The following is a 24,489-nucleotide window of genomic DNA, read 5'->3' on the forward strand; positions in this document are numbered from 1 at the left end:
CAGATGTTGGATTTTCGGATTAGCAATGTTCAACCTGTAATACCAATCCTATTTATATCACTGTGCTGTTATGTGCAAATGAGAAAGTAATTACGTATAAGATATATTACTAGAAAGTGTTACTAATATTATTCTGACATACTCTATCTAAATTTCCAACTCCAGTTTAGACACAGGTCTTACTATGTTGGACTGGATTCAAACTCCTGGGCTCAAAGGATCCTCCCACCTTAGCCTCCTGAGTAGCTGAGACTACAGGCTCGTACCATCGTACCACCCAAAAACCAAGATGTATTTGTTTTTAAGACTAACCGATAACATCTTTTCTTTGCTAGATTGAAGCAATGTCCAAAAGACTACCTACGTGTATTTTAGAGAAGCATAATGAATTTGACAAAATGTATTTAAATTTCCATATATGTATTTTTAAGAATGTCCATCAAAATATTGTGAGTATATTAATTATGTGAGGATACATTATTAATGACATAAATTATTTACTTCAGAAGTTTTTTCAATATTAAAAAGAACTAGGTAGAGATCTTGAGACATTTAATGGCTGTTCTTCATTCTTCGAGCCTACTGACACATTCAGCCGAACTCACGCTTCTTTCAGCACAGTTACCCACCTGCTTTCGAGCATCCACATCGGCAGCATCTTCAATGTAAGTATCATCTACTTCACGTTCTTCCAGCTCCTTCTCGGCATTTTCTGGTAGAACAATTTCAAAATCATTCTTAGGGGCAGGAAGGCCCAACAACCCTAAACGGAGATGTTCTCGAGATTCTCTTTCCTGTAGAAAAGAAGTGGTCCTTCTCAATTCATGCATATTAAATATTCAACCAGAATTTTATGAGTCTTAAAAATTGATAGCACAACAGTCTAGTCAAAATAACTGTACAATTTAAAATAACTAAGAGAATAATTGGATGGTTTCTAACACAAAGGTTAAATGCTTGAGGGGATGCATACCCCATTTTCCATGGTGTGATTATTACACATGCATGCCTGTATCAAGATATCTCATATACCCCATAAACATATACACCTACTACGTATCCACAAAAATTAAAAATTATAGACAGAGAAAAAAAAGTCTCAAAAAAAATCAGCCTAATATTAATTCTAGAAAAATAATCCTGACTTCAGAGCTAAGACAAGGCTTTTGTTTATTTTCTATCCCCTCTTCTTCCCAACATTAAGACCAATCAAAAACTTTCACTTGTGATCACTGAAGATACTCTGGGATATTCCAACAGGAGGTTTGAGGCCAGGGCAGAAAAAAAGACCACTATAATTTTCATTTGAGGGAACACATTTCTGACACCGAAAGTTAACAGCAAATGAAAAGAACAGGTTCAAAAGTTAGTCTGTCCTTGGACTAATAAAACCCACTCTGAAAGATACTTGAATTTGTATGTATATGTTTATTGTTAATAAAAATACTAAATCCCATGCAGACGAAAGAAAGTAGAGTCCTGGTTCCCAAAAAACCCTCCTGGTACCCAGAGGTTTTCCAGTCCATCCTCAGTACTGACATGTACCAGGTGTGAGGAACAGATGAGTTGCTATGTCTAAAACATCCTCCGTGCTTACTCATATTGTAGTCTCCATCTGGGACAGCCCCCACCCTCCTTCGGAACATACCTCTTCCAATAAGGCTTTCCTGTTACCCAACAAATGTGATTATTCCCTTCTTTAACTACCCTAAGCACATTGGCTTTACTCAAAGGGCTTATTCTGTTCTGATATTACAATTATTTTTGGACTTAGTTTAGTACTGCCAATCTCCCCAGAATATAAATTTCCTCAGGACAAAGGACATCTATATTCAACTTTAGATCCCCTCAAATGTCCAAATGCACACTCCGCACTCATGAGGTTCTTAATCTGTTTAATTCTTATGTATCCATTCAGAGTTGGCTTTAGTTGATATCAATTTGAACTTTAAGAAACATACATAAATCAACCAAATATATATATGAAGTTAGAATTAATTTTAAACTGAAGACAAGCCAGTATAATTAGAAGTTTTTTTCTTTTTAATTTCACAATGATTTATGTGGCATTAGATAATAAGGCCCAATAGCAAAGTAATAAATGCAATAACACGGGCAGAAGCAAAACTTAACTTTTACAATTAGCTTTCTACCTCACCTTGCTGAAGAAAACTTCAGTGAAATCAACAACAAGCATCAATATTCACAAACCTAGTAAGCATAAAGAAAGATGGGTTTTGAGCCCAAAATATTCCCTTTCATCAAGTCTTACAGATCATTCTCTTTTTCTGGCATCCACAGGTGTATAGATTCTTAAGGTATACGTGATATGCACTAACAGGAGAAATTTTAATTTGGCACCCATGAGATATTAAAAAAAAATTTAAGAGTATTAAAAGGGAATTGACATTTACCATCTGCTTCACATAAGAGGGATCACTATAGTCTGCCATTCCATCCTCAGGATTAATGTTTAACTTGTCTCGAAGAGGAGTTCTACCCGGGGTAGAGTTAATAACCGGTTTGGGAGTTGTTCCACTCCGGGGAGTCAGCCCTTCAGCTCCATTAGAAGGAGTCCTAGAAAGACAGGCATCCCAATTAACAGAAGTGCCACTTATATTTAGATTGTGCTTTCAAATGTTTTTCACATAAATTATTTCACAGGAAATATAGAAAAAAAAGGAATAAAGATTTCAGAAATTCTGTCTAGCTGGTTTTGTTAGGATCTCTAGGTTAAAATCAATGTTTGGTCTAGCTAGCATGGTATTTTTATTTTATTGACTTAAAATAATCACTATATTTGATATTTTCTTGCCTTCCTAAACTGCGCCCACTAAACATTATTTCCACTTTTTCTTGGCACATTAGGGCGGCTAGGAACATGCAGCGGGCAGGGAGGTGGGCCACCACACTCAATGACCCCAGATGACTCTTCGAGTTTGGTGTATATTTGTCTCCTACCCTCCCTATCAAGCTGTTGGTTCTCACATCATTGTCACTGTCATTATTACCAAAGTACACACTTTAAATAGTTCCTCCTTTTACATTTTGTTTAGAAACCAAACACCACACTTTTGGAATCACATGTAAACATGAGTAAGTTCCTGAGGGAGGCCTAAGAGATTCTCCTAGGAATAAGATCCACAGAATCTGCAGCAACCTATACTTTAAATATTCAAAGACTTTTTTTCCCCTGGTTGCCTATTTCCTGTATATTGGTGTGTTGCAGAATGGTGACGCTGCCAGACAGCTATTCCTGGTAAGTAAGGTGTTATCACATAAGACGTGGTTCCCGCCCCCAAGGATTTTACAATCGAGGTGAGAGACAAGACATACAGTTGTCCCTAAGTATTCACAGGGGATCGGCGGATTAGTTCCAGGACCAAAATCTGCAGACACTCAAGTCCCTGATACAAAACGGCATCGTATTTGCATATAACGTATGCACACCTTCCCATGTACTTTTAAATCATCTCTAGGTTACTTATAATACCCAATACAATGTAAACGCTATATAAATTGTTGTTATATTGTATTTTTATTTGTGTTATTTTTTATTGTTGTACTGAGTTTTTTAGAATATTTTTTATCCACAGTTGGTTGAATCCACAAATGTGGAACCCTCAGATACAGAGGGCCAACTAAACATAGGAAGTGAGGTATTAGGCTCTCTTATAAGACACTCAAGAAGTGTTAAATGTCTACGACTGGCTGTCAATGCTTCTTGGTTCTGCTGTCATGACACCTGTAATAGCCTGAAGTGCTTTCTCTACTAAATAACCAGTAGGAGGACATATCTTAACACTTAAAATTCAAAGTAAACCCCAAATATATCCAACCACTGTAAGTTCCAATTCCATTTTACTACTACATGCTTCCATAACATTTGTATTTTAAAGATTCTTCTTAAAAAACAGCAGCTTAAAACTAAGCAAAAGAGTTATAAAGAAATACTGAATTCCAGTTAATGCATGTGGAAGTGTTTAGGGATCAAGCAAACTGATATCTGCAAGTTACTTTGAAACTCATTAAAAAATATGATGGATTGGTGGATGGATATGCAATAAAGCAGATACAGTAAAATATTAACGATCTTAGAATCTAAGTGGTAGGTATATGGATGTTCACTTTACCATTTGTCAACTTCAACAGGTGAGAGACTGGGTCTCCAAAACAGAGTTTATTTGGGAACAGCAAGGGATTACAATGTGGGATATGTGTGCTATAACAGACCATAGGTATACCTGAGAGTGCTGGGGCAAGGAGAAGTTTTTAAAGATACAAGGGAGGAGTCTACGTAAACTGTTTTGAAACAAAGACCATTGGTTACAGGGACTTAATCACAGGAGGTGGCATTTGTTTTCATTGCCGGTATACATAACAGTATCCTTTATCTGAAATGGGGGACCAGAAGAGTTTTAGATACGGGATTTTTTTTCAGATTTGGGGATAATTCCATTATACTTACTGGTTGAGCATGGCAAATCAGGAAATTTGAAATCTGAAACGTTTCAATGCGCATTTCCTTTGAGTGTCATATTGGTGCTCAAAAAGTCTGGATTTAGGCCGGGCACAGTGGCTCAAACCTGTAATGCCAGCACTTTGGGAGGCTGAGGTGGGTGGATTACCTGAGGTCAGGAATTCGAGACCAGCCTGACCATCATGGAGAAACCCCATCTCTACTAAAAATACAAAATTAGCCGGGCACGGCGGCGCAAGACTGTAATCCCAGCTACTCGGGAGCCCGAGGCAGGAGAATTGCTTGAACCTAGGAGGCAGAGGTTGTGATGAGCCAAGTTCGCACCATTGCACTCTAGTCTGGGCAACAAGAGCGAAACTCCGTCTCAAAAAAAAAAAATTTGGATTTTGGAGCCTTCTGGATTTTCAGATTTGGGATGCTCAACCTGTACTGGCTGTTGGTAGGGCAACATCTTCACAGAAGCAACTTATCTGGAATTTGTGTGGTTTTCAGAAGATCCCTGGAATAATTTCTGTCATGGGCATATATGCATGAGGGTTCCTTTTTCATTAAAATGTAACATTAAGTGACTCCATTTCAATACTGATAACTTCCACACATTCTTTCAACCTTTCTAAATGCCTGAAATTTTCATAATAAAATGCTGGAGGGAAAGCAATACATAAAAGGATTACAATTTTAATAAAATTCACAAAGTAATCATTAAAAATAAATCAATCTACTCTAAAATCAAACACAAAGTATTCAAAAATAACGTGATAGGATCCGAAGTTTTGCAAAAGGACACTCCAATTAGACAGGTGTGGTGGCAGACGCCTGTAATCCCAGCTACTTGGGAGGCTGAGGCATGAGAATCGCTTGAACCCGGGAGGCAGATAGGTTCCGTAAGCTGAGATCGTGCTACTGCACTCCAGCCTGGGTGGCAGAGCGAGACTCCATCTTTAAAAAAAAAAGGGAGAGGCACTCCACAGTATTTAACCATTTCCCAGACACTATCATTTATTACTGTGAAGAAGAAATCAAAGAGGAAAACTCAACACAATAAGTATTAGCTCTCCATAAACATTACTAAAGCAAACATGCTAAGTCCTTGAATTCATGTTTTTCTAAAATAAAAAACATGTTCATTTACAATACCTGAATGGAGTAGAGAGAACTGTGTTTGGAGTCTGTACAACCTGCCGCTGTGGAGTTACACCTGAGAAGTCACTCTCATGCAACGGGGTATTAAGTCCACCTTTTAATGGGGTGTCCACATTGGTGAGGGCCATGAGGTTCTGGGCTTCCTGATAAACAAGCAGGCAAAGAAGCACGGTTAACAGTTTAGACAGGCTTGCAGAATCTCTTCTGGTCCTACTATATAAATCTTGAAGCAGGCAGAATTCTTACTCATTTTCTCAATGAAAACCAACAGAGAAAATGAATACCAGTCATGTCAGATTTCAATGTTTCCATTCCTTCTATCAATCTAACACATCACATCAGAAGTTTTATATATCAAATAAAGTTTTATGTGTAGAGGTGTACTTTTGTGGCCTCACATATGAAATTACTATTACCCAAAAACTTCTCCTATTACCTGTGCCAAACCTCTCTATAATCGTGAAATATAAGAATTCAAATTTCCCAGTGTGAGCTTAGGCCAAATGTCTGAATGCCTGGGTTTTAGTCTGGCTTCACCACTGAATTCTCTATCCAGTCTTCATTAGTGTCTCTGAGGTCTGTTTCTTCTACTGAAACTTAAGATACTCCCAAGCAACCTTTCCACTGCACAAGAAAATAACTTGTGGGGGTCAGGTCCCTTTCAGAAGTCTTGCCTGATCTCTTCAGGCAGAACTGCCCATGTTCTCTTTAGTCCCTCTATTGTAACGCCGTCCTCAGTGCTATCTTTGTACCCATAAATCTCTTAATGTCCAACTTAGGGCCTGTGGCAGAGTTTATTTTCCAAAGATGGTCACAACCTTCTCTCTCATGTTTCATGTTCTTAAAATCCAACCACAATACTCCTTCCATCAAGAGGTTGGGTCTATATTCCCTCCCCATAAATCTAGGTGGGCTTGTGATTCACCTGTAACCAACAGAATACAACAAAAGTGACAATGCTTGACCTCCAAGGTTAGTTTAGAAAAAATTACGCAGCTTCCCACCACATTCACACTGGAGCCCTGAGACACCATGTGAGAAGTTCAACTGTTCTGAGACCACCACACTATGAGAAAGCCCAAGCCACATGGAAAGACCACATGCAGATTCACTCCACATTCCCAGCTGAGGACCCACCCAACCAACAGCCAGCATCAACCACCAGACATGGAAAGACAACACCTCCAAATGACTCTATCCCCTCTCCATCAAATCACACAGAACTGCTGAGTCCTCCTTACTAAGGCCCTAGACATCACGGAGCACAGACGAACCACTCCTTCTGTGCCCTGTCTGAATCCCTGACTCACAGAAGTCATAAGCATAGTAAAATGCACTAAACCACTAAATTTCAAGGCAAAATGAAAATAACCAGAGCAAGACTTAATTCCGTTATTCTGTATATCTTCACTCATGAAAAAAAAAACCTTGAATTTTACATTATCAAAGGCCCTGTGTGTGTCCTTTTTGCTATTCCAAATATAAAGCATTTACTAGAAAGAAACATATGTAGGCTTAGAACTTCTGCACAGGAAAGAGAAGAAATAAGAATCAAATAGCAAAAGTATATATTCCTGGAAGAGTGGGTGACATGTGACATATCATATGTGCCAAAATTACAAATAGGCAACACTCCCAAAAATGGTGTGGCTAAGGAGTGGGGGAGTTTGGTCCAGTAAAATGCCGGGGCATTTGAGAGCTATCTCCTATGTGGTGAATTATCCTGTGTCGACCTGGTTACACTGGGATGTTTCCCAGAATCCTCTTCCCTCTTGGTACCGAGTTAGAGTTCATCAAAAGTAAAACAGAGGTAGAGGCAGAAGGAGAAGCAGAGGTGACAGAGGTGAAGTAGCAACCACTATGCTCTGATGGCCGTCATTGGTTAGAGGTAGTGACAGACTTGCAGAGGAGCTGGCGAGTTTCAGTGTGTCCTTGCACCCCACTGCTCCATATATCCAATTCTCCTCCTTTATAGGCAGCCCTGGTGACCAGACTTCTGCTTCAAACTCACAGAAACAGTAGTGACAAAGAGCCAACAACCCTCCAGACTTCCATGCCTAGCCTCCAGATTTCCCTATAAGCTAGGACTCACCCCACACCAGGGCTGGTGACCTTTCTCCGATCTTTAACGCTCCTTTTCAGACCTTTAATGCCCTGCTTTTCTCATAACTGTATATGGGACTAATTCCTCTAACAAATTCCTTATTCCATGATTTTCATAGTGGTTCTGTTTCCTTAATTAAATCTTGACTGATGTATCCTAGACTAGATCAGAGGAGGCCAACAGAGAGAAGCAAAATTCCTCTTATCCCTAGCTACACACAACAGCAGCCAGAGGTACCACCTTTATCACACATAGAACAGAGACACTGAACCAATAAAAGCTCACAAAGTGAAAACTAAATTTATCAAAATTTTACATAAAAATATGTCACAGACTAGACTAAATCTCAACTTCTGTCAGTTCATCTTAGAGGTTCCAAAGGGCTTCAACCAATCATAATCATTTTCACTAGTAGATATTTATTTTACTGTGGCAGAGACTTCTTCTTGTCACCAAGCACCCATTCTCTTCCTCCATAGTAACAGAAGCCTCAATTCTTAACCGGCACCTGGCTACCCAGAACAAATATCCCATGTCCCAGTAGCTAGGACATGTGTGTCTAAGTTCTGGTCAGCAAGACAGACAGAATGATGTGTACAAGAGATGTGTTCTTAAGAAGGGAAAGGGTGTGCCCTTTTTCCTCCTTCTTACAGGCTATATGCAAACATGATGGCTGGCCCTGCAGCGACTGTACCTGCCACAAGGAGAAACTAAGAAGAGAAACCTGACACGCGGGAGGACAAAAAAGCAGGTGCCCAGGTCCCTGACACCAGGGAGTGCCACACAAGCCCGTTTGATTTATCTCTCAACATTTAGAACATGAAACAGAAATAAATCTCTATTCTATTTAGGCCACTGTTAGAGGTTTTCTGTTACAGCTAACCCTAATTCCAACAAATATATAAGTTCCCCCACATATTTTAGAAGAGGAATCCAAAGTTACAAGCCCCAAACTTACTGTATATGGCTCAGGTTCTAAACCTGTTTTGTGCTTTTTCAAAATAACTACTACTCTTTCAGTTAACATTCACTCATTACTTCAATATTCTTTAACAATCAGTTAAAAAGCCTGTATTAAAAACACAGAAGGATACTACAAGGCTACAGGAATTAAGACAGTGTGGTACTGGCACAGGATAGATAACAGATCGGTGAGACAGAATTGAGAGTCCAGAAATAAACTCTTACATTAATGGTCAATTGACTTTTTTAAGGACTGCTCATAAGACCATACAATGGGAAAAGAACAGTCTTAACAAATTGTGTTAGGAAAACTGGATATCCACATGCCCAAGAATGAAGGTAGAGCCATACCTAATAGTACATACAAAAACTAACTCAAAATGGATCACAGACCTGAACGTAAGCACTAAAACTATAAAATCCGAAGAAAAAGCATGGGAGTAACTCTTCATGACCCAGGGTTGGAAAGAATTTCTTGGGTAAGATTAAATGCATAAGCAAAAAAGAAAAAGACAGCTAAACTATACCTCATGAAAATTTAAACCTTCTGTACTGCAAATGAGAACATCAAGAAAGTGAAAACACAACCTACAAAATGAGAGGAAACATCTGCAAGTTATATCAGATAAGGTACTTATATCCAGAATATACAAAGAACTCTTACATTATTAAAAACCCAGTCAGGTGCAATGGTTCACGTATATAATTCTAGCACTTTGGGAGGCTCAAGTGGGAGAATCTTGAAGCCAGGAATTCAAAACTAGCCTAGGCAACACAAGCAAGACCTTGTTGCTACAAAAAAATTTTTTTAATTAAAAAAAAAAGATAACCCAATTTAAAAATGGGTAAAGAATATGAATAGCCATTTCTAAAAAAAAAATAGATATACACACACACACACACACACACACAAGCCAGGCCAGGCACAGTGGCTCACACCTGTAATCCCAACGTTTTGGGAGGCCAAGGTGGGAGGATCGCTTGAACCCAGGTCTTCAAGACTAGCCTGGACAACATAGTGAGATTCCATCTCTACAAAAATAAAAAATTAGCCAGGCATAGTGATGCACACCTGTAGCCCCAGCTACTTGAGAGGCTGTGGTGGGAGGGCTGCTTGAACCTGAGAAGTTGAGTCTGCAGTGAGCCACAATAGCGCCACTGCACTCCAGCCTGTGTGACAGAGTGAGACCCTGTCTCAATAACAACAACAAAGATATAAAAATGACCAATAAGCACACGAAATGTCATTAGCTATTAGGGAAATGCAAATCAAAAACACAAGATACCACTTCACAACTAGGATCTGTTTGATTACAAGAAAGCTATAATCAAAAAGACAGAAAACAAGTGTTGGTGAGGATGTAAAGAATCAGAACCCTTATACATTCCTAATAAAAATGTACAACGGGCTAGGCACGGTGGCTTATGCCTGTAATCCCACCGTTTTGGGAGGCTGAGGCACAGAAGGATCACTTGAGGTTCTTGAGGTCAGGAGTTCAAGACCAGCCTGGGCAACACAGTGAGACGCCCATCTCTACAAAAAATTAGAAAATTAATTGGGCCTTGTGGTGCATGCCTGTAGTACCAGCTACTCGGGAGGCCAGGTTGGGAGGATCGCTTGAGCCCAGGAGGTCAAGGTTGCAGTGAGCCATGATTGTACCACTGCACTCCAGCCTGGGCAACAAAGCAAGACCATGTCTCAAAAATAAATAAATAAAATGGTGCAGCGACTTTGGAAAACAGTCTGGCAGCTCCTCATAAAGTTAAACATAGTTACCACAGGACCCAGCAATTCCACTCCTAGGTATATACGCAAGAGAAAGGAAAAAAACATGTCCACACAAGCATCTGTTCAAAGCATTATTCCTAACAGTCTAAAGGTAGAAACAACCCAACTGTCCACCAGCTGACAAGTGGATAAACAAAACATGGTATATTCATACAATGGAACATTACGCAACGACAAAAAGGAATGTAGTACTGATACAAGCTACAACATGGATGAACCCTGACGATATTATGCAAAGTGAAAAAAGCCAGTCACAAAACATCACATATTATATGATTTCATTTACATATATGTGCAGAATAGGGAACTCTATAGAGATACAAAGTAGATTAATGGGTGCCTAAAAACTTGGCAGGTTTGAGGGGAATGGGGAATGGGTAGGGGTTTTTTTTCTGGATGATAAAATTATTCTAAAATTGACTGTGGTGATGGCTATACAACTCGATAAATACAGTAAAAATGGGTGAATTCTGTAAGAATGATATCTCAATAAAACTTTAAAAACCATGAAAGGAGTTCCATTAAATGTCCCTTATATTACTGTAAAATGTAATTTTTTCCCAAAATTTAAAAAACTATGTATTTTTTTTAATTTCAAGTGTGAATAATCACACTTGCAAACTTCTTCAAACAGCACCACTGAAAAAAGTAGGGGTCAGGTGCAGTGTCTCATGCCTGTAATCCCAGCATTCTGAGAGGCCAAGGCGGGCAAATCACTTAAACCCAGGAATTCGAGACCAGCCTGGGGCAATATGCCGAAACCCTGTCTCTACTAGAAGTAAAAAAACTGGCTGGGCACAGTGGCCATGATTGTGCCACTGCACTCCAGCCTGGGAGATGCGAGTGAGACCCCGTCTCAAAAAAAAAAAATGGGGAACAGGTTATTCCTATCTGTCAGAGAAGTGGAGACATCTGAAAGGCTGAGGCGTGGATAAAGCGACAGAACCAGGAAAGCACGCTCTGTATTTTAATGAAAGGGCTGGATAAGTGCTACACACGCACAAGCAATACTAAGCCACGTAACACTGACAGAGCCTCTATCAGAAGCATCTCCATCACTTCAGGGCCACCAGGAGGAGATGGCTAGTGGGATTCTTACAATATCTATAGCCATTATTGCCCCCTGTTATTAACAGGTCTATATCATTTAAGTGGATTCCTGTCTGTATTCTGGATTGTTTAGTTCCCTCCATGTTTCCTCTGTGAGTGGTTAGGTTTTCTAAACTTTCCCAGCCTGCCTGAACAGGCTTATCTGACACTTTACCTGGCCTTGAACACCCGAGAACACATTCCTTACTTGTGTTCAGAGTCCAAGGAAATAAATGCAAGATCACATTATCGTTTTTAAAGCTTCTGATATGCTAGATATTTTACTTATTTACTTGAGAAACCGTATGTTCAGACCTCCTCAAAGCCTTGAGCTGGTTAATAACTAGTGTGCCATAAATTCGTAAACTTTCATGAAACAATATAAAAAGAGAAGAAAAGGGAGAGTGATAATAAAAAACAACATCTATGAGATTTTTAGTCTCACACATACACCCCTCCCCTCTCTCTGTCTCTCAGGATTTACAAAAGACAGAGGGGCTTTACTCTCTGAAGACAGTACAAAAAAGATTTCTAAACCAGAGAATACCAAGAGTTAAGAGCAAAATTATCACTATGAAAATAGAGAAATGAAGCAGAAGTTTTTATTTTAGATTGGAGACATCCAGCCTTTTTCCCCAACTTTTTCCCCAGAGGCTGGCCAACTTTATACCCTGTAGATAGGAGACTGGAAATTACTTCTCTGAGGAATCTAACCTAAGCAAAAAGAACTAACATTGACCCAAAAGGACTAACACTGACATCAAGAATTTCCCCAATGAAACATCCCAGCCATATCAGTCTCCAGGGAAGCCAAGAGTCAAAGAGCCCTATCCACAACCAGAGAGTTTCCAATCAGCTTGTGATTGCCCCCCACCCACTTCCAGACACAGGCAAAGAGCACCAGACATTTGAGGAAATATCCATCAGGAAAGACAGAAAGGAAACAAAACAAAAAACTTAGAAACTATGCAAGGAAAAGAAAACTTGTAAAAACAAAACCATCATTAACAGCCTCAGAGACATAAGATACTCATGAAATAAGAGATGGTAAAAAAAAAAAATACCAAACAAAATTTTAAAAAGCACTTAAACATTACATATATGATAGTAAATTAAAAACCAAATAAAGAAAAAATTGAGAAAACCTCCTACAAATAAATCAAAATCAGTAAGATAGAAAACTGCAGAGGAATTAATAGAAAACTTGGAGGTTCATAAAGAGATCAACGAAAGGGAGAAAAAAATTTTAATTCAAAATAATTTTACAAAATTGAAGGCCAGGAGTCTCCGGAATAAAAATATCCACAGTGGTTGAAAAAGACCTACACCAAGAAACATGCATCATAAATCATGTAAGATAATATAAGTTTCCAGAAAAGAAAAAACTAGGTTTCCTTTTAACAAACTGAACAGTATGGGAGGTCTCAAGAGCAACAGTGGAAGCCAGAAGACCCTGCAGCGCTACCTTCAACACTGTGAACAAAAACCACTGCAATATGGGATTCTATACCCAGTTATACTATCAATCAAGACGGTAGATTAGTAATTGACAGATACACAAGATCTTGAAAAATTCTACCTCTGCAAACAACCTACGGGTCCATCAATGGAAAAATGAATTAAAAAATATGTTGTATATAAACACAATAAAATACTTTTCAGCCTTAAAAAAGAAATCCTGTCATTTGTGACAAGATGCATGAAACTGAAGGACGTTACATTAAGTGAAATAAGCCAGATACAGAAAGACAAATTTTACTTATTTGTAACAAATGCTACTTATTTTGGATCTAAAAAAGTCAAACTCACAGAAAAAGAGTAAAATGATGGTTACTAAAGGCTGAGGGATGAGGGAACCAGGGAGATGTCTGTCAAAGGACACAAAATTTCAGTAAGAGAGGAGAAATAAGTTCAAGAGATTATACATTGCAGTAATTATAGTGAATAACAGTATACTGTACATTTGAACATTGCTAAGGGTAGATTTTAAGTGTTCTTACCACAAAAAAATGATAAATACGTAAAGTAATGTACATGTTAAACAGCTTGACTTAGCCATTCCATAAGGTATATATATATCAAAACATCATACTGTACACCATAGATACAATTTTTCCTTATCAATGAAAAAAACTAATAAAAAAAATCTACCTCCTATGAACCCTTTCTCTGAAAGCTACTGAATGATAATCTTCATTGAACAAGGGAGTAAACCAAGACAGCCAAAGGCATGGGAGCCCGAAAAGACGTGATCCAAGGGACTCTCTAGGGTGACAGTGAAGGGAAATCAAAAGAACAAGCCATAAACAAGCCCTGAAGAAAAATCACTCCAGGCAAGAACATTCGGAAGTTCTAAGAAAGACTTCTTCAAAGAGATAAGAATATCTGAAGTCAGTACAGGTTAGAGAAAACGGACACAGCCAGGGTAGTCTAGAGTTGAATTAGGGCTTAGTCAAAAAACTTAGCAACTGAATAAAACAAGTATTAACTCCAAGAAAAACAAAATACTATACTGCAAAGCAAAATGGTATGCTATAGATTACATACTATATGTAAGAGTATTACATATTTGTATAACTTATACAAATTATAAGGTAATTCATGGTTTAGCAATGAATAGGATTTACAAGAGTCGTAAGATAAACCAAGAATATAAAGCTAACCAAATTATAACAGACAATAGGGGAACAGAAAACGTATGCATGACGGACACAGAGGGTGTGAAAGCCAAATGTCAAATTATATATGGAAAAACAACAGATAATGCCCAAAACTGAAAATGGTCAACGAGTAACAAAGATCTTAAACGGTGAAAGTAAAACAAAGGGTTGTAACAAGTACCTCTATAGATGAGGGGCACAACTGTTTTTCTTGCTAAGCCTTACACAACCGTTTGCCTTGAATCAAAACCTTAAAATTATATTCCTATCAGAGACGAGGAAATGAGATGTAAGAGTACCAAAAGACCCAACTATGTTTTGTAGGTTTGGATATTCTCTGGTATACAGATACCCTGGGAACACATAAAGCTGTGTCTACCCCATGTGTTAGAGAGAGGGAAGAAAGCAGAATTGCAGGCACACTATGCGAAGCTAAGTACAGAAATGCAAGGAAGTATTTCTTTCTTCCTAGGATTGGTAGGCAATGTGAAATTTTACAAAACTATGCTTTACTAACAGGTACAAAAGACTAATGAAGGTAAAAGGGTTGGCTTCAAAAAGTTACAAATTAATAAATGAGAAAATAAAACTTATTGCTGAATCTATTTAGCTTCTCTACTACAGAAATGTTGCAAGATCTATGCATTCAGGACTCAGTTTCAAACCATTTACACTAAAAGAAACACAACCAAACCACTTAGTTCTCCTGCATGATACTTCTAAGGACAATAAACAAAGTAAAAGGCTCATTCTACTACGTGACACCTTACCTGCAGAATTCTGTCCTGGGAAGCTGGTGTTCGTGGTGTTCTAAGAGCAATGCTGTTGTTGGTGACATTGTACTCAGACAAAAGTGTACTGGAAGCAGAGTTTGTTATGCCAGATTCCTCGGCAGTTTGACGTGCAATTTCACTCGCTTGGCCTACTTTTACAACTTCCTGGAGTTCTGCATCTGAAATCTAAAAGGACACAATTATAGTAAGCAACATTTTAACTGAGGCCGGGCACAGTGGCTCACACTTGTAATCCCAACACTCTGGGAGGCCGAGGAGGGCAAACTGTTTGAGCCCAGGAGTTCGGGACCAACCTGGGCAACACAGCAAAACTGTCTTTTAAAAAAAAAAAAAAAAAAAAAACCCTATTTTAACTGAGAGCTGACACATCTTTAAATTTCCACATTCCAGAAAAACGAATTGCTAAAGCTGTGTGATTAGTATCAGGGGTTCTCGGTAGTACTCATCTTTTTTGTGGCTTTGAAAGTTTCCATAATATAGCTTTAGAAAGTCTTCCTTACAGAATGTGAGGGGAAAATTCACATTTGATATAAAATCAAGCTACAAAGGCTGTATCTCTATACTGAAATTCTTTCAAATCAACGTATCAATGTACCAAGAATGTAAAATAGCAGTATTTATACAAAATTGGAGGAGGAAGACTGAAAACCAATTAAAATATCACACAGAAATACTCCAGTGAGCCACAAGATCCCTAAGAAAATCTAAAGGTGTTGTGTTAGTAATTTTACCAAAATAAATATCCTAAGGTGTACTAAGAAAAAAATTAAAGACAAAATTTCAATTTAATAAATATCCCCACTAGGAATGTCAGGATACGACAAAATTAGTTTATGCCCAAGAATCTTGTGTTGATGCAGCCAATGTGCTCACAGGGGGAAAGAGTTCTTCTGGTCTCCTAAGTCCTTTCTTCTGCACCATTAAATCTGTCCAATTCTACAAAGCTGTACTACTCAAAACAGAAAAAAAAGAAGGTTAGCTAGGCACAGTGGCTCACACCTGTAATCCCAGCACTTTGGGAGGCCGAGGCGAGTAGATCATGAGGTCAAGAAATCGAGACCATCCTGGCCAATATGGTGAAACCCTGTCTCTACTAAAAACACAAAAATTAGCTGGGCATGGTGGCGCACGCCTGTAGTCCCAGCTACTTAGAAGACTGAGGCAGGAGAATCACTCGAACCCGGAAGGCAGAGGTTGCAGTGAGCCTAGATGGCGCCACTGTACTCCAACCTGGCGACAGAGCGAGACTCAGTTTCATTAAAAAAAAAAAAGGTTACTCTAAGGTCCCATGTTTCTGATCAACTAGAATAAGTAAAAAGAAAACAGCCTGTAACAAGCTGAATGAAAGAATGTTTGTATCTTTTCTCCACAACTCCTACATTGATTTTCGTAACTGTTGTCTCAAAAAAGACAAGCAAAACACAACAAAACATTCCCTGGGAGAAGGTAGCTTAAAGTCCACAAAGCCAAACCACACCTTTACCCTTGTCAGCTACAAAAAAGAAGCCTAAAATCCTAACCTGTTGACAAAATGTTAAGAGCTGACGATTACTTACCAAACCATCATATGAGCAGTTTAAGACCTGATACAATAATTTATACAGAGAAGCTGAAGCTATCTTATCATACTATATCACAATTACTTGTGGGTTTTTCTTTTTCTTTTTTTTTTTTTTTTTAGACAGAGTCTCACTCTGTCACCCAGGCTGGAGTGCGGAGGCACGATCTTGGCTCACTGCGACCTCCACCTCCAGGGTTCCAGTGATTCTCCCACCTCAGCCTCCTGAGTAGCTGGGATTACAGGTGTGTGCCACCACGCCCAGCTAATTTTTGTATTTTCAGTAGAGACAGGGTTTCACCACACTGGGCAGGAACTCCTGTTGTCTTGAACTCCTGACCTCAGGTTATCTGCCCATCCTGGTCTCCCAAAGTGCTAAAATAACAGGCATGAGCCACCGCAGCCAGCCCACAATTACTTGTTTTTATGTGTGTCTTACCCATTAAACTGTGAATTTCTTAAGAGCATCCAGCACAAACCTGGCACACAGGCCTTCAAACATTTGCTGAATAAATGATATAAGCATATAAATTCACATAGTGAAAAATTTGCTTTTATCAGATTACCTGAGGGGCAGGAAGTACTAGTTTGCTTCTCTTTTTAGTAAATTCAGAAACACCACTAGTTTGAAGAATAGCTGATGGTAAATCAGATTCTTTTTTCCTTTTCAAATGCTGTTTGTCTTTTTTTCTATCTCTTCCTTCTTTTTCACTGTCATGGATCAAGGTAGAAAAGACATTTGTAAGTTACATATAGGCAAAAACATTAAAATTCATACAAATACTCATACCCTTTGAACAAACCAACCTCATTTCTAAGAAAATAACTAAAAAAGCCGGGTGCAGGGGCTCACGCCTGTAATCCCAACACTTTGGGAGGCCAAGGTGGGTGGATTACCTGAGGTCAGGAGTGCGAGACCAGCCAGGCCAACATGGCGAAATCTCGTCTCTACTAAAAATACAAAAATTAGCCAGGCGTAGTGGCGTGTGCCTGTAATCCCAGCTACTCGGAGGCTGAGGCAGGGGAATCACTAGAACCTGGGAGGTGGAGGTTGCAGTGAGCTGAGATCCTGCCACTATACTCCAGCCTGGGCGATAGAGAAAGACTCCATCTCAAAAAAAAAAAAGAAAAGAAAAGAAAAGAACTAAAAAAAGGCAAAAACAATATGCATTAAGTGGTCCCCTACACCATTACTTACTATATTCAAGATAAAAGCAAACTCAGAATAGCAATAAAATTATTAATAACATACCCTAAGTAATTGAAGTACTAAATATTAAAACATATAAGTATGAAGACTGTGATAAGCAAAACATTCCACATAATGTCAAAAGAAAAACTATTCCTATATTATGAACATTCAATGAAAATGTGTGTGCACATAGGAAAAAGTATGACAAGTATGTAAAAAGGACAATGTGTATGAAATAAATAATATTAAAATATAGTATTTAAATTTCCCTTTAAAACTTACTAAATTGTCATGATTCTTAAAATTCACAAGTTTTTTAAAAAGGCTGTTTTAATACTGACAAGCAACATCTAAACATGATTAAGAAGCCTAAAGACAGGCTCGAAGCAGTCTTTCAAAGCTCCAGGAATACCTCCTCCCCTTCTGCGTCTTTCTTGCCTCCCCCACTTAGTACTCCTTCCAAATCAATAGTTTTCCTGTTCCGTCTCTTTATTTGTACAGCCTACCTAAAGCAAAGTCCTAATTTGAGGAATAAATACAATGGAGTACATCTAAGAAAATCCTATTTTACAATGGCCGATAGCTGTTGTTTTGTAACAATTCATATCAACAGAAATTAAAGGTCAACAGAGCAGAAAACTTTTAAAAATCCTTGACAACCATAAAATACTTTCCCTACAATATTCAGATATGAGATTTAAAGAAACTAAAATTCTCAAGAAATAGGGAAAATCTGCTATCTTCTAAAACATAAAGATTTTATAAAAGTGTATCTATCCCATCAAGTGAAAGGATCAGTAGTTTTTTCTTTTAATTTCATCTTAATAAAAACAAAATTTTTCACTAGAAAAGACTAAAAGGGCCAGGCGTGGTGACTCACGCCTGTAATCCCAATACTTTGTGAGAGAGGCAAAGGGAGGACAGTTTGAGCCTAGGAGTTTAAGGCCAGCATGGATAATATGGCAAGACCCACCTCTCTACAAAAAATAAAAAATTAGCCAGTCATGGTGGCACACATCTGTAGTCCCAGCTACTTGGGAGGTTGAGGTGGAAGGATCACTTGAGCCTGGGAGGTGGAAGATACAGTGAGCTGTGATCATGTCACTGTACTCTAGCCTGGGTGATAGAGTGAGGCCTTGTCTTAAAAAAAACCAAATTTTTTTAAAGACTAAAAAAACCAGACTCAATTTTGACAGATTCCAGCCACCAGTGAAACTAACCTATTCATAAAAGTACCTAAAAGTTAAGAAGTGATTCAAAGAGTAAACAGTCAATTAAGAGTCACGCACTTCAACTTAAGAGCCATAAACAGCATTCTGTGCTAAAAACATGATAGCCAGAGTCCCTGATTTTCTCAGAAAGATGAATCCATTAAATAAATAAAACCATATGTAGGCCACATTGTACTAATAAAAATCTAGACCAGGCACAGTAACTGATGCCTATAATCCCAACACTTTAAGGAGGATCGCTTGAGCCCAGGAGTTTGAGACCAGTCTGGACAATAAAAGGAGATCCCACCCTACAAAATAAAAAAAAAAATTATCTAGGTGTGGTGGTGTGCAACTGAAGGCCTAGCTACTCAGGAGGCTGAGGTGGGAGGATTGCTTGAGCCCAGGAGGTCAAGTCTTCAGTAAGTCATGTTTGTACCACTGTACTCCAGCCTGGACAACACAGCAAGACCCTGTCTCAAAAAAAAAATTAATTTTAAAAGAATTTTAAATAAATAATAAAAATCTGGCTCTGACAAGGATAATACTTCGCCCTTCGTAAGACTCCTCCTACTATTCCTTTCCATTTCCAAAATCAGAAAGGCAACTTACGATCTTAGCTCCCCATCAAGATCCTGTTGTCTTAATTTCCTGAAATCTGCGTCAAGAGCTTGGTAGTTTTCCTCGGAAGTATCATAAAAACCAAGGGCAGGCTTTTTTTCAAATGGGATTTCAGCATTATAATCAACTCCTCTCTTCCTTTTTCTTTTCTTCTGAATTTCTATGCCAGCTGCTCGAAGTTCTCTTCTTTTTTGGAGGGCAGCAAGACGTCTGAAAAGAATGCAAAATCACTTTGAAAATCATCCGCCATGTGGCAGGGACAAATTATCCCATACAGTTAAAAAAAAAACTATTTATTTAGGGAAGAAATATTTATTTAAATCCTTACCTCACATCATTCACCAAAACAAATCCTAGTTTTAATTTAAAGGTGCACACACACATGCACACAATAAGGCAAAAAGAAAAACCAAAAGGAACTACAAGTAAATATATATCTTATTTCTGGATGGAAATGTACTTAGCAAATATAAATTAAATAAATGGCAAAAGAAAAAAATCAACAGCTTTTTTTTTCCTTTTAGTCCACTCATCTGCACACTGAATAGCTTTGAGATACAAAACTTCTAATTGTAGCACTATGAAAATTTATAAATGAAATTAAAAGGCAAATACTAGGAAAAAATATTTGCAACTAGTATGATGATTAAATATAAAGAGTCTAAGCAAAGTTTTTTTCTTTTTTAAATGCACTCAAAGGGTGTAAAAAGAGCAAAAGGAAACAGTTCACAAAGTAAACAATGCAGGCAGCTAAAATGACAAAAGTTTTACTAAACAATTAAAGAATCACAAATTAAATTAACAAGTACCATTTCTGCATATCTAATTAATACCATTCAGTTTTTTGTTTTAATGGCAAGGCTGCAAAAAATGGACAGTCTGCTTCACTGGTAATGAAAAAGTATATTGGTGCATCTTTTCCCAAAGAGAAGTTAGAAATACACATTCACAGCCTAAAGATTTTCATATTTTTTGAGCAGCAATTTCACTCCTTAGCCTTTAGCCTAGGGAAATAATTTAGACCATGAGCAAGGACTTAACTACAAGGCTGTTCACTAAGCACTGTTTATAATAGTGAATAGCTGGATACAATCTAAACATCTATCAGTAAGAAATTAAATGAATTTATAAGATATTATACAGACATTTACATAAACTTTTAAAAGGCTATAAATCTACTCTGACATGGAAAGAGGCCCAGGACATACCACTGTGTAAAAAATGTTAGAAAGTTTACATGTTACAGAGCAACACGTAAGCACTGTATGCGTATCTATCAAAGCACGTCCACCAAAATATTAATAACGATAGTCATTGGAGAGTGGAATTCCATTTAATTTTTACTTTTTTTAATCTTCCTATGTTGCTATAACTGTAATTGAAAGGAGCTGGGCACATTCCTCAGCCCCCAGGCTCAAAACTCCCTGAGCCCAGTACAAACACCACCTGGAAAGTCTCCGATAAGGAGACAGCCATTCAAGGTTACTGAAAGCGCAGGAGCCAAAAGAATTTCTTTGTTCCCCTGCAACTTTCGGGCTATAAAAAGCAAACGCTCGCATTGATCGGGGCCCTCTTGTATACTGTGTAAAGGAGGGACCAGGTTCGAACTTGAAGTAAAGATCCTTGCCACTTGGCTTTGACTCTGGACTCTGGTGGTCTTCTTTGGGGAACAAACGGTCTGGGCATAACATCTGGGGGCTCGTCCGGGATTCCCCAAGCCCACCAGACCCCGGTCAACGGACCTGTTAAGATCGATCTACTGATAGGTGAGCTGGCTCATCTCCGTTTGTCTGTCTGTGTCTGTGTGTCTGTTCTGAATCTGAATCTGTGACTCGCGAGGTCTGAAACTGAGGCTGGCACAGTCCTGGTGGGCGCGCTATAGGACAGCCAGTGGAGACCGGTGGGAGACGTCCCCTGGCTCTCTTCTGATTTAAATTGCGATCTGAGTTGCCGGAGCACGTTCGCGATCCGGGCAACAGCTGACTCTGACCCCGGTTCCCGGGTGCGCGCTTGCAGTCTGAATTGCCCCGGTCCCCGGGTGCGCGCTTGCGGTCTGAATTGCCCCGGTCCCCGGGTGCGCGCTTGCGGTCTGAATTGCCCCGGTCCCCGGGTGCGCGCTTGCGGTCTGAATTGCCCCGGTCCCCGGGCTCCCGGCTTCTGGCGCCGTGCTCCCGGCCCCGGTCCCTGGCTTCCGGCGCCACGCTCCCGGCCCCGGTCCCCGGGCTCCCGGCTTCCGGCACGGCGCTCCCGGCCCCGGTCCCCGGGCTCCCGGCTTCCAGCACCGCGCTCCCGGCCCCGGCCCCGGTCCCCGGCTTCCGGCGCCACGCTCCCGGCCCCGGTCCCCGGGCTCCCGGCTTCCGGCGCCACGCTCCCGGACCCGGTCTCCAGGCTGCCGAGGCACGCCTGCGACTAGCTATCATTAATAAGTCAGATCACATTTCCTCTATAGGGATTCTAACCCACATTCCTTTACAGGAAGAGACAGAGAAAGTGAGAAGGGAAATCGGAAAGAGAAAGGGTAGGAAACGGCAGATGTGGAGAGTCAGAGAGAGAGACAGAAAGAAAAAGAGACTGAGTGTGAAGGAGAAAGGACACGGGATGACAGAGAGAAAGAGAGCGTGTGCGAATGAGATAGCGGGAGAGAGCAGGCGGAGGGGAGGCGGCCGGCACTCACGGGCCTGCTGAAAGGGAAAGTAACTTTGAGGGGCCGGCGGGGCGGACGCGAGGGCGCACTTCGCGGACTAGCCCCCCCCAGCCGCCTGACTCCACGGTGGCTTTACCCCTCCGGGAAATAGGACCCCCAGATGACACAGGAATCCCCAGGCTCCAGTACTGGCCATTCTCCACCAGTGATCTGTATAACTGGAAAACTCAGAGTGCTCGGTTTTCAGACAACCCCAAAGATTTACTGGCTTTACTGGATAGTGTCATGTTCACCCACCAGCCCACTTGGGATGATTGTCAGCAGCTCCTCCGAATCTTGTTTACCACGGAGGAGCGAGAGAGAATACAGGTAGAAGCTAGAAAGCTGGTCCCGGGGGACGACGGTCAACCGACTGCCAACCCCGACCTCATAAACGCGACCTTTCCTCTGACCAGGCCGGCGTGGGACTACAACACGGCAGAAGGTAGGGGACGGCTACGCCTTTATCGCCAGACTCTAATGGCAGGTCTCCGGGCAGCTGCTCGCAAGCCCACTAATTTGGCTAAAGTATATTCTATTCTGCAAGAAAAGACAGAGAGCCCAACCACCTACTTAGAAAAATTAATGGAAGCTTTTAGACAGTACACCCCCATAGATCCAGAGGCTCCAGGAAGTCAGGCAGCTGTTGTAATGTCTTTCGTAAATCAGGCAGCCCCAGATATTAAAAGAAAACTCCAAAAATTAGAAGACTTAGAAGGAAAGTGGATCCAAGACCTCCTTCAGATAGCCCAGCGGGTTTACAATAACAGAGATACTCTAGAGGAAAGGCAATTTAAGGCCACTGAAAAAATGACCAAGGTCCTGGCAGCAGTGGTACAGAAAGAGCATCTACAGCCAGAGTACACCCAACCCAGGCGGCCCCCCAGGCATGATAATCTGAGAAAAGACCAATGTGCCTACTGCAAGGAGGCTGGCCACTGGGTAAGAGACTGCCCCCAAAAAGAAACAACGAGGACAGGGACCCCCTAGGTCTACACCCGTACTAGTCACTCAAGATGAAGACTAGAGAAGACGGGGTTCGGATCCCCTCCCCGAACCTAGGGTAACTTTGCAAGTGGAGGGGTCCCCGGTCCAGTTCTTGGTCGATACGGGGGCACAGCACTCAGTCTTAGTTAAAACTAATGGAAAATTATCCTCCAGGTCCTCGTGGGTACAAGGGGCCACAGGAGTTAAGAAATACCCATGGACAACACAAAGAACAGTAAACCTCGGAGCCAAGAATGTAACCCATTCTTTCTTGGTTATCCCTGAGAGCCCCTGTCCCCTATTAGGGAGAGACCTGCTAACTAAAATGGGAGCACAGATCCATTTCCTCCCTGAGGGGCCCGTCGTGACAAACTCCCACAATCAACCCGTGTCCGTCCTGACTGTAACCCTAGAAGATGAATACCGGCTCCACCAGGAGCAAACGGCCCCTGACCAGGACATAGCAACCTGGCTCCAGCAATATCCAGAAGCTTGGGCGGAAACGGGGGGCTTAAGACTAGCAAAACACCGTCCTGCTTTATTTGTTGAACTTAAACTTGGGGCAGACCCCGTGCGGGTACACCAATACCCGATGCCCCTAGAGGCCAAGAAAGGAATTGCCCCGCATATCCGCCGGCTCCTTGACCAAGGGGTCCTCCGCTCATGTCACTCACCCTGGAATACTCCATTGTTGCCGGTACGAAAACCTAATAGTGGAGAATACAGACCTGTACAAGACTTAAGAGAAATCAATAAGAGGGTTGTGGATATACATCCAACTGTGCCTAACCTATATACCCTCCTGAGTACCCTAAACCCTAAACATCAATGGTACACCGTTTTAGATTTAAAAGATGCTTTCTTCAGTTTGCCTTTAGCCCCTCAGAGCCAAAAGCTCTTTGCCTTCAAGTGGAATGACCCTGATAGAGGCATAAGTGGCCAACTAACATGGACCAGACTGCCACAAAGATTAAAAAACTCTCCTACCCTGTTCAATGGAGCCCTCCATGAAGACCTGGGATAACTTTCCTGCCCCCAACGACCTTAAACCCTGCCTCGCTGCTGCCCAACCCAGACCTGGACGCCCCACTCCACGACTGCACTGAGATACTAGCTCAGGTGCACGGAGTTCGAGAAGACCTGCAGGACCGCCCACTTCCTGACGCCGACCTCGTCTGGTTCACTGATGGGAGCAGCTTCATACATCAGGGCCAG

General features: G+C 40.6%; 1 protein-coding gene across 2 annotated transcripts in view; it reads right to left on the bottom strand.

Annotated features, from left to right (window-relative positions):
• The window catches only part of CDC5L (cell division cycle 5 like), a 67,819-nt gene that overhangs the window by 24,810 nt on the left and 18,520 nt on the right, over positions 1–24,489 (bottom strand). The window contains exons 6-11 of one of the 2 annotated variants that reach the window (XR_012433748.1): positions 19,596–19,814; positions 17,147–17,291; positions 14,999–15,187; positions 5,618–5,766; positions 2,415–5,123; positions 630–794 (exon numbers count right to left, since the gene is read on the bottom strand). Coding sequence is in view for 1 of the 2 variants with exons in the window: in XM_005552844.5 (XP_005552901.1) it covers positions 630–794; positions 2,415–2,577; positions 5,618–5,766; positions 14,999–15,187; positions 17,147–17,291; positions 19,596–19,814 (1,030 nt within the window). In the remaining variant the exon portion in view is untranslated. The remainder of the gene's footprint in view (positions 1–629; positions 795–2,414; positions 5,124–5,617; positions 5,767–14,998; positions 15,188–17,146; positions 17,292–19,595; positions 19,815–24,489) is intronic. The other variant, XM_005552844.5, reaches the window with a different exon arrangement.

Source organism: Macaca fascicularis, chromosome 4 (genome assembly GCF_037993035.2).
Source record: "Macaca fascicularis isolate 582-1 chromosome 4, T2T-MFA8v1.1".
Lineage (NCBI taxonomy): Eukaryota > Metazoa > Chordata > Mammalia > Primates > Cercopithecidae > Macaca > Macaca fascicularis.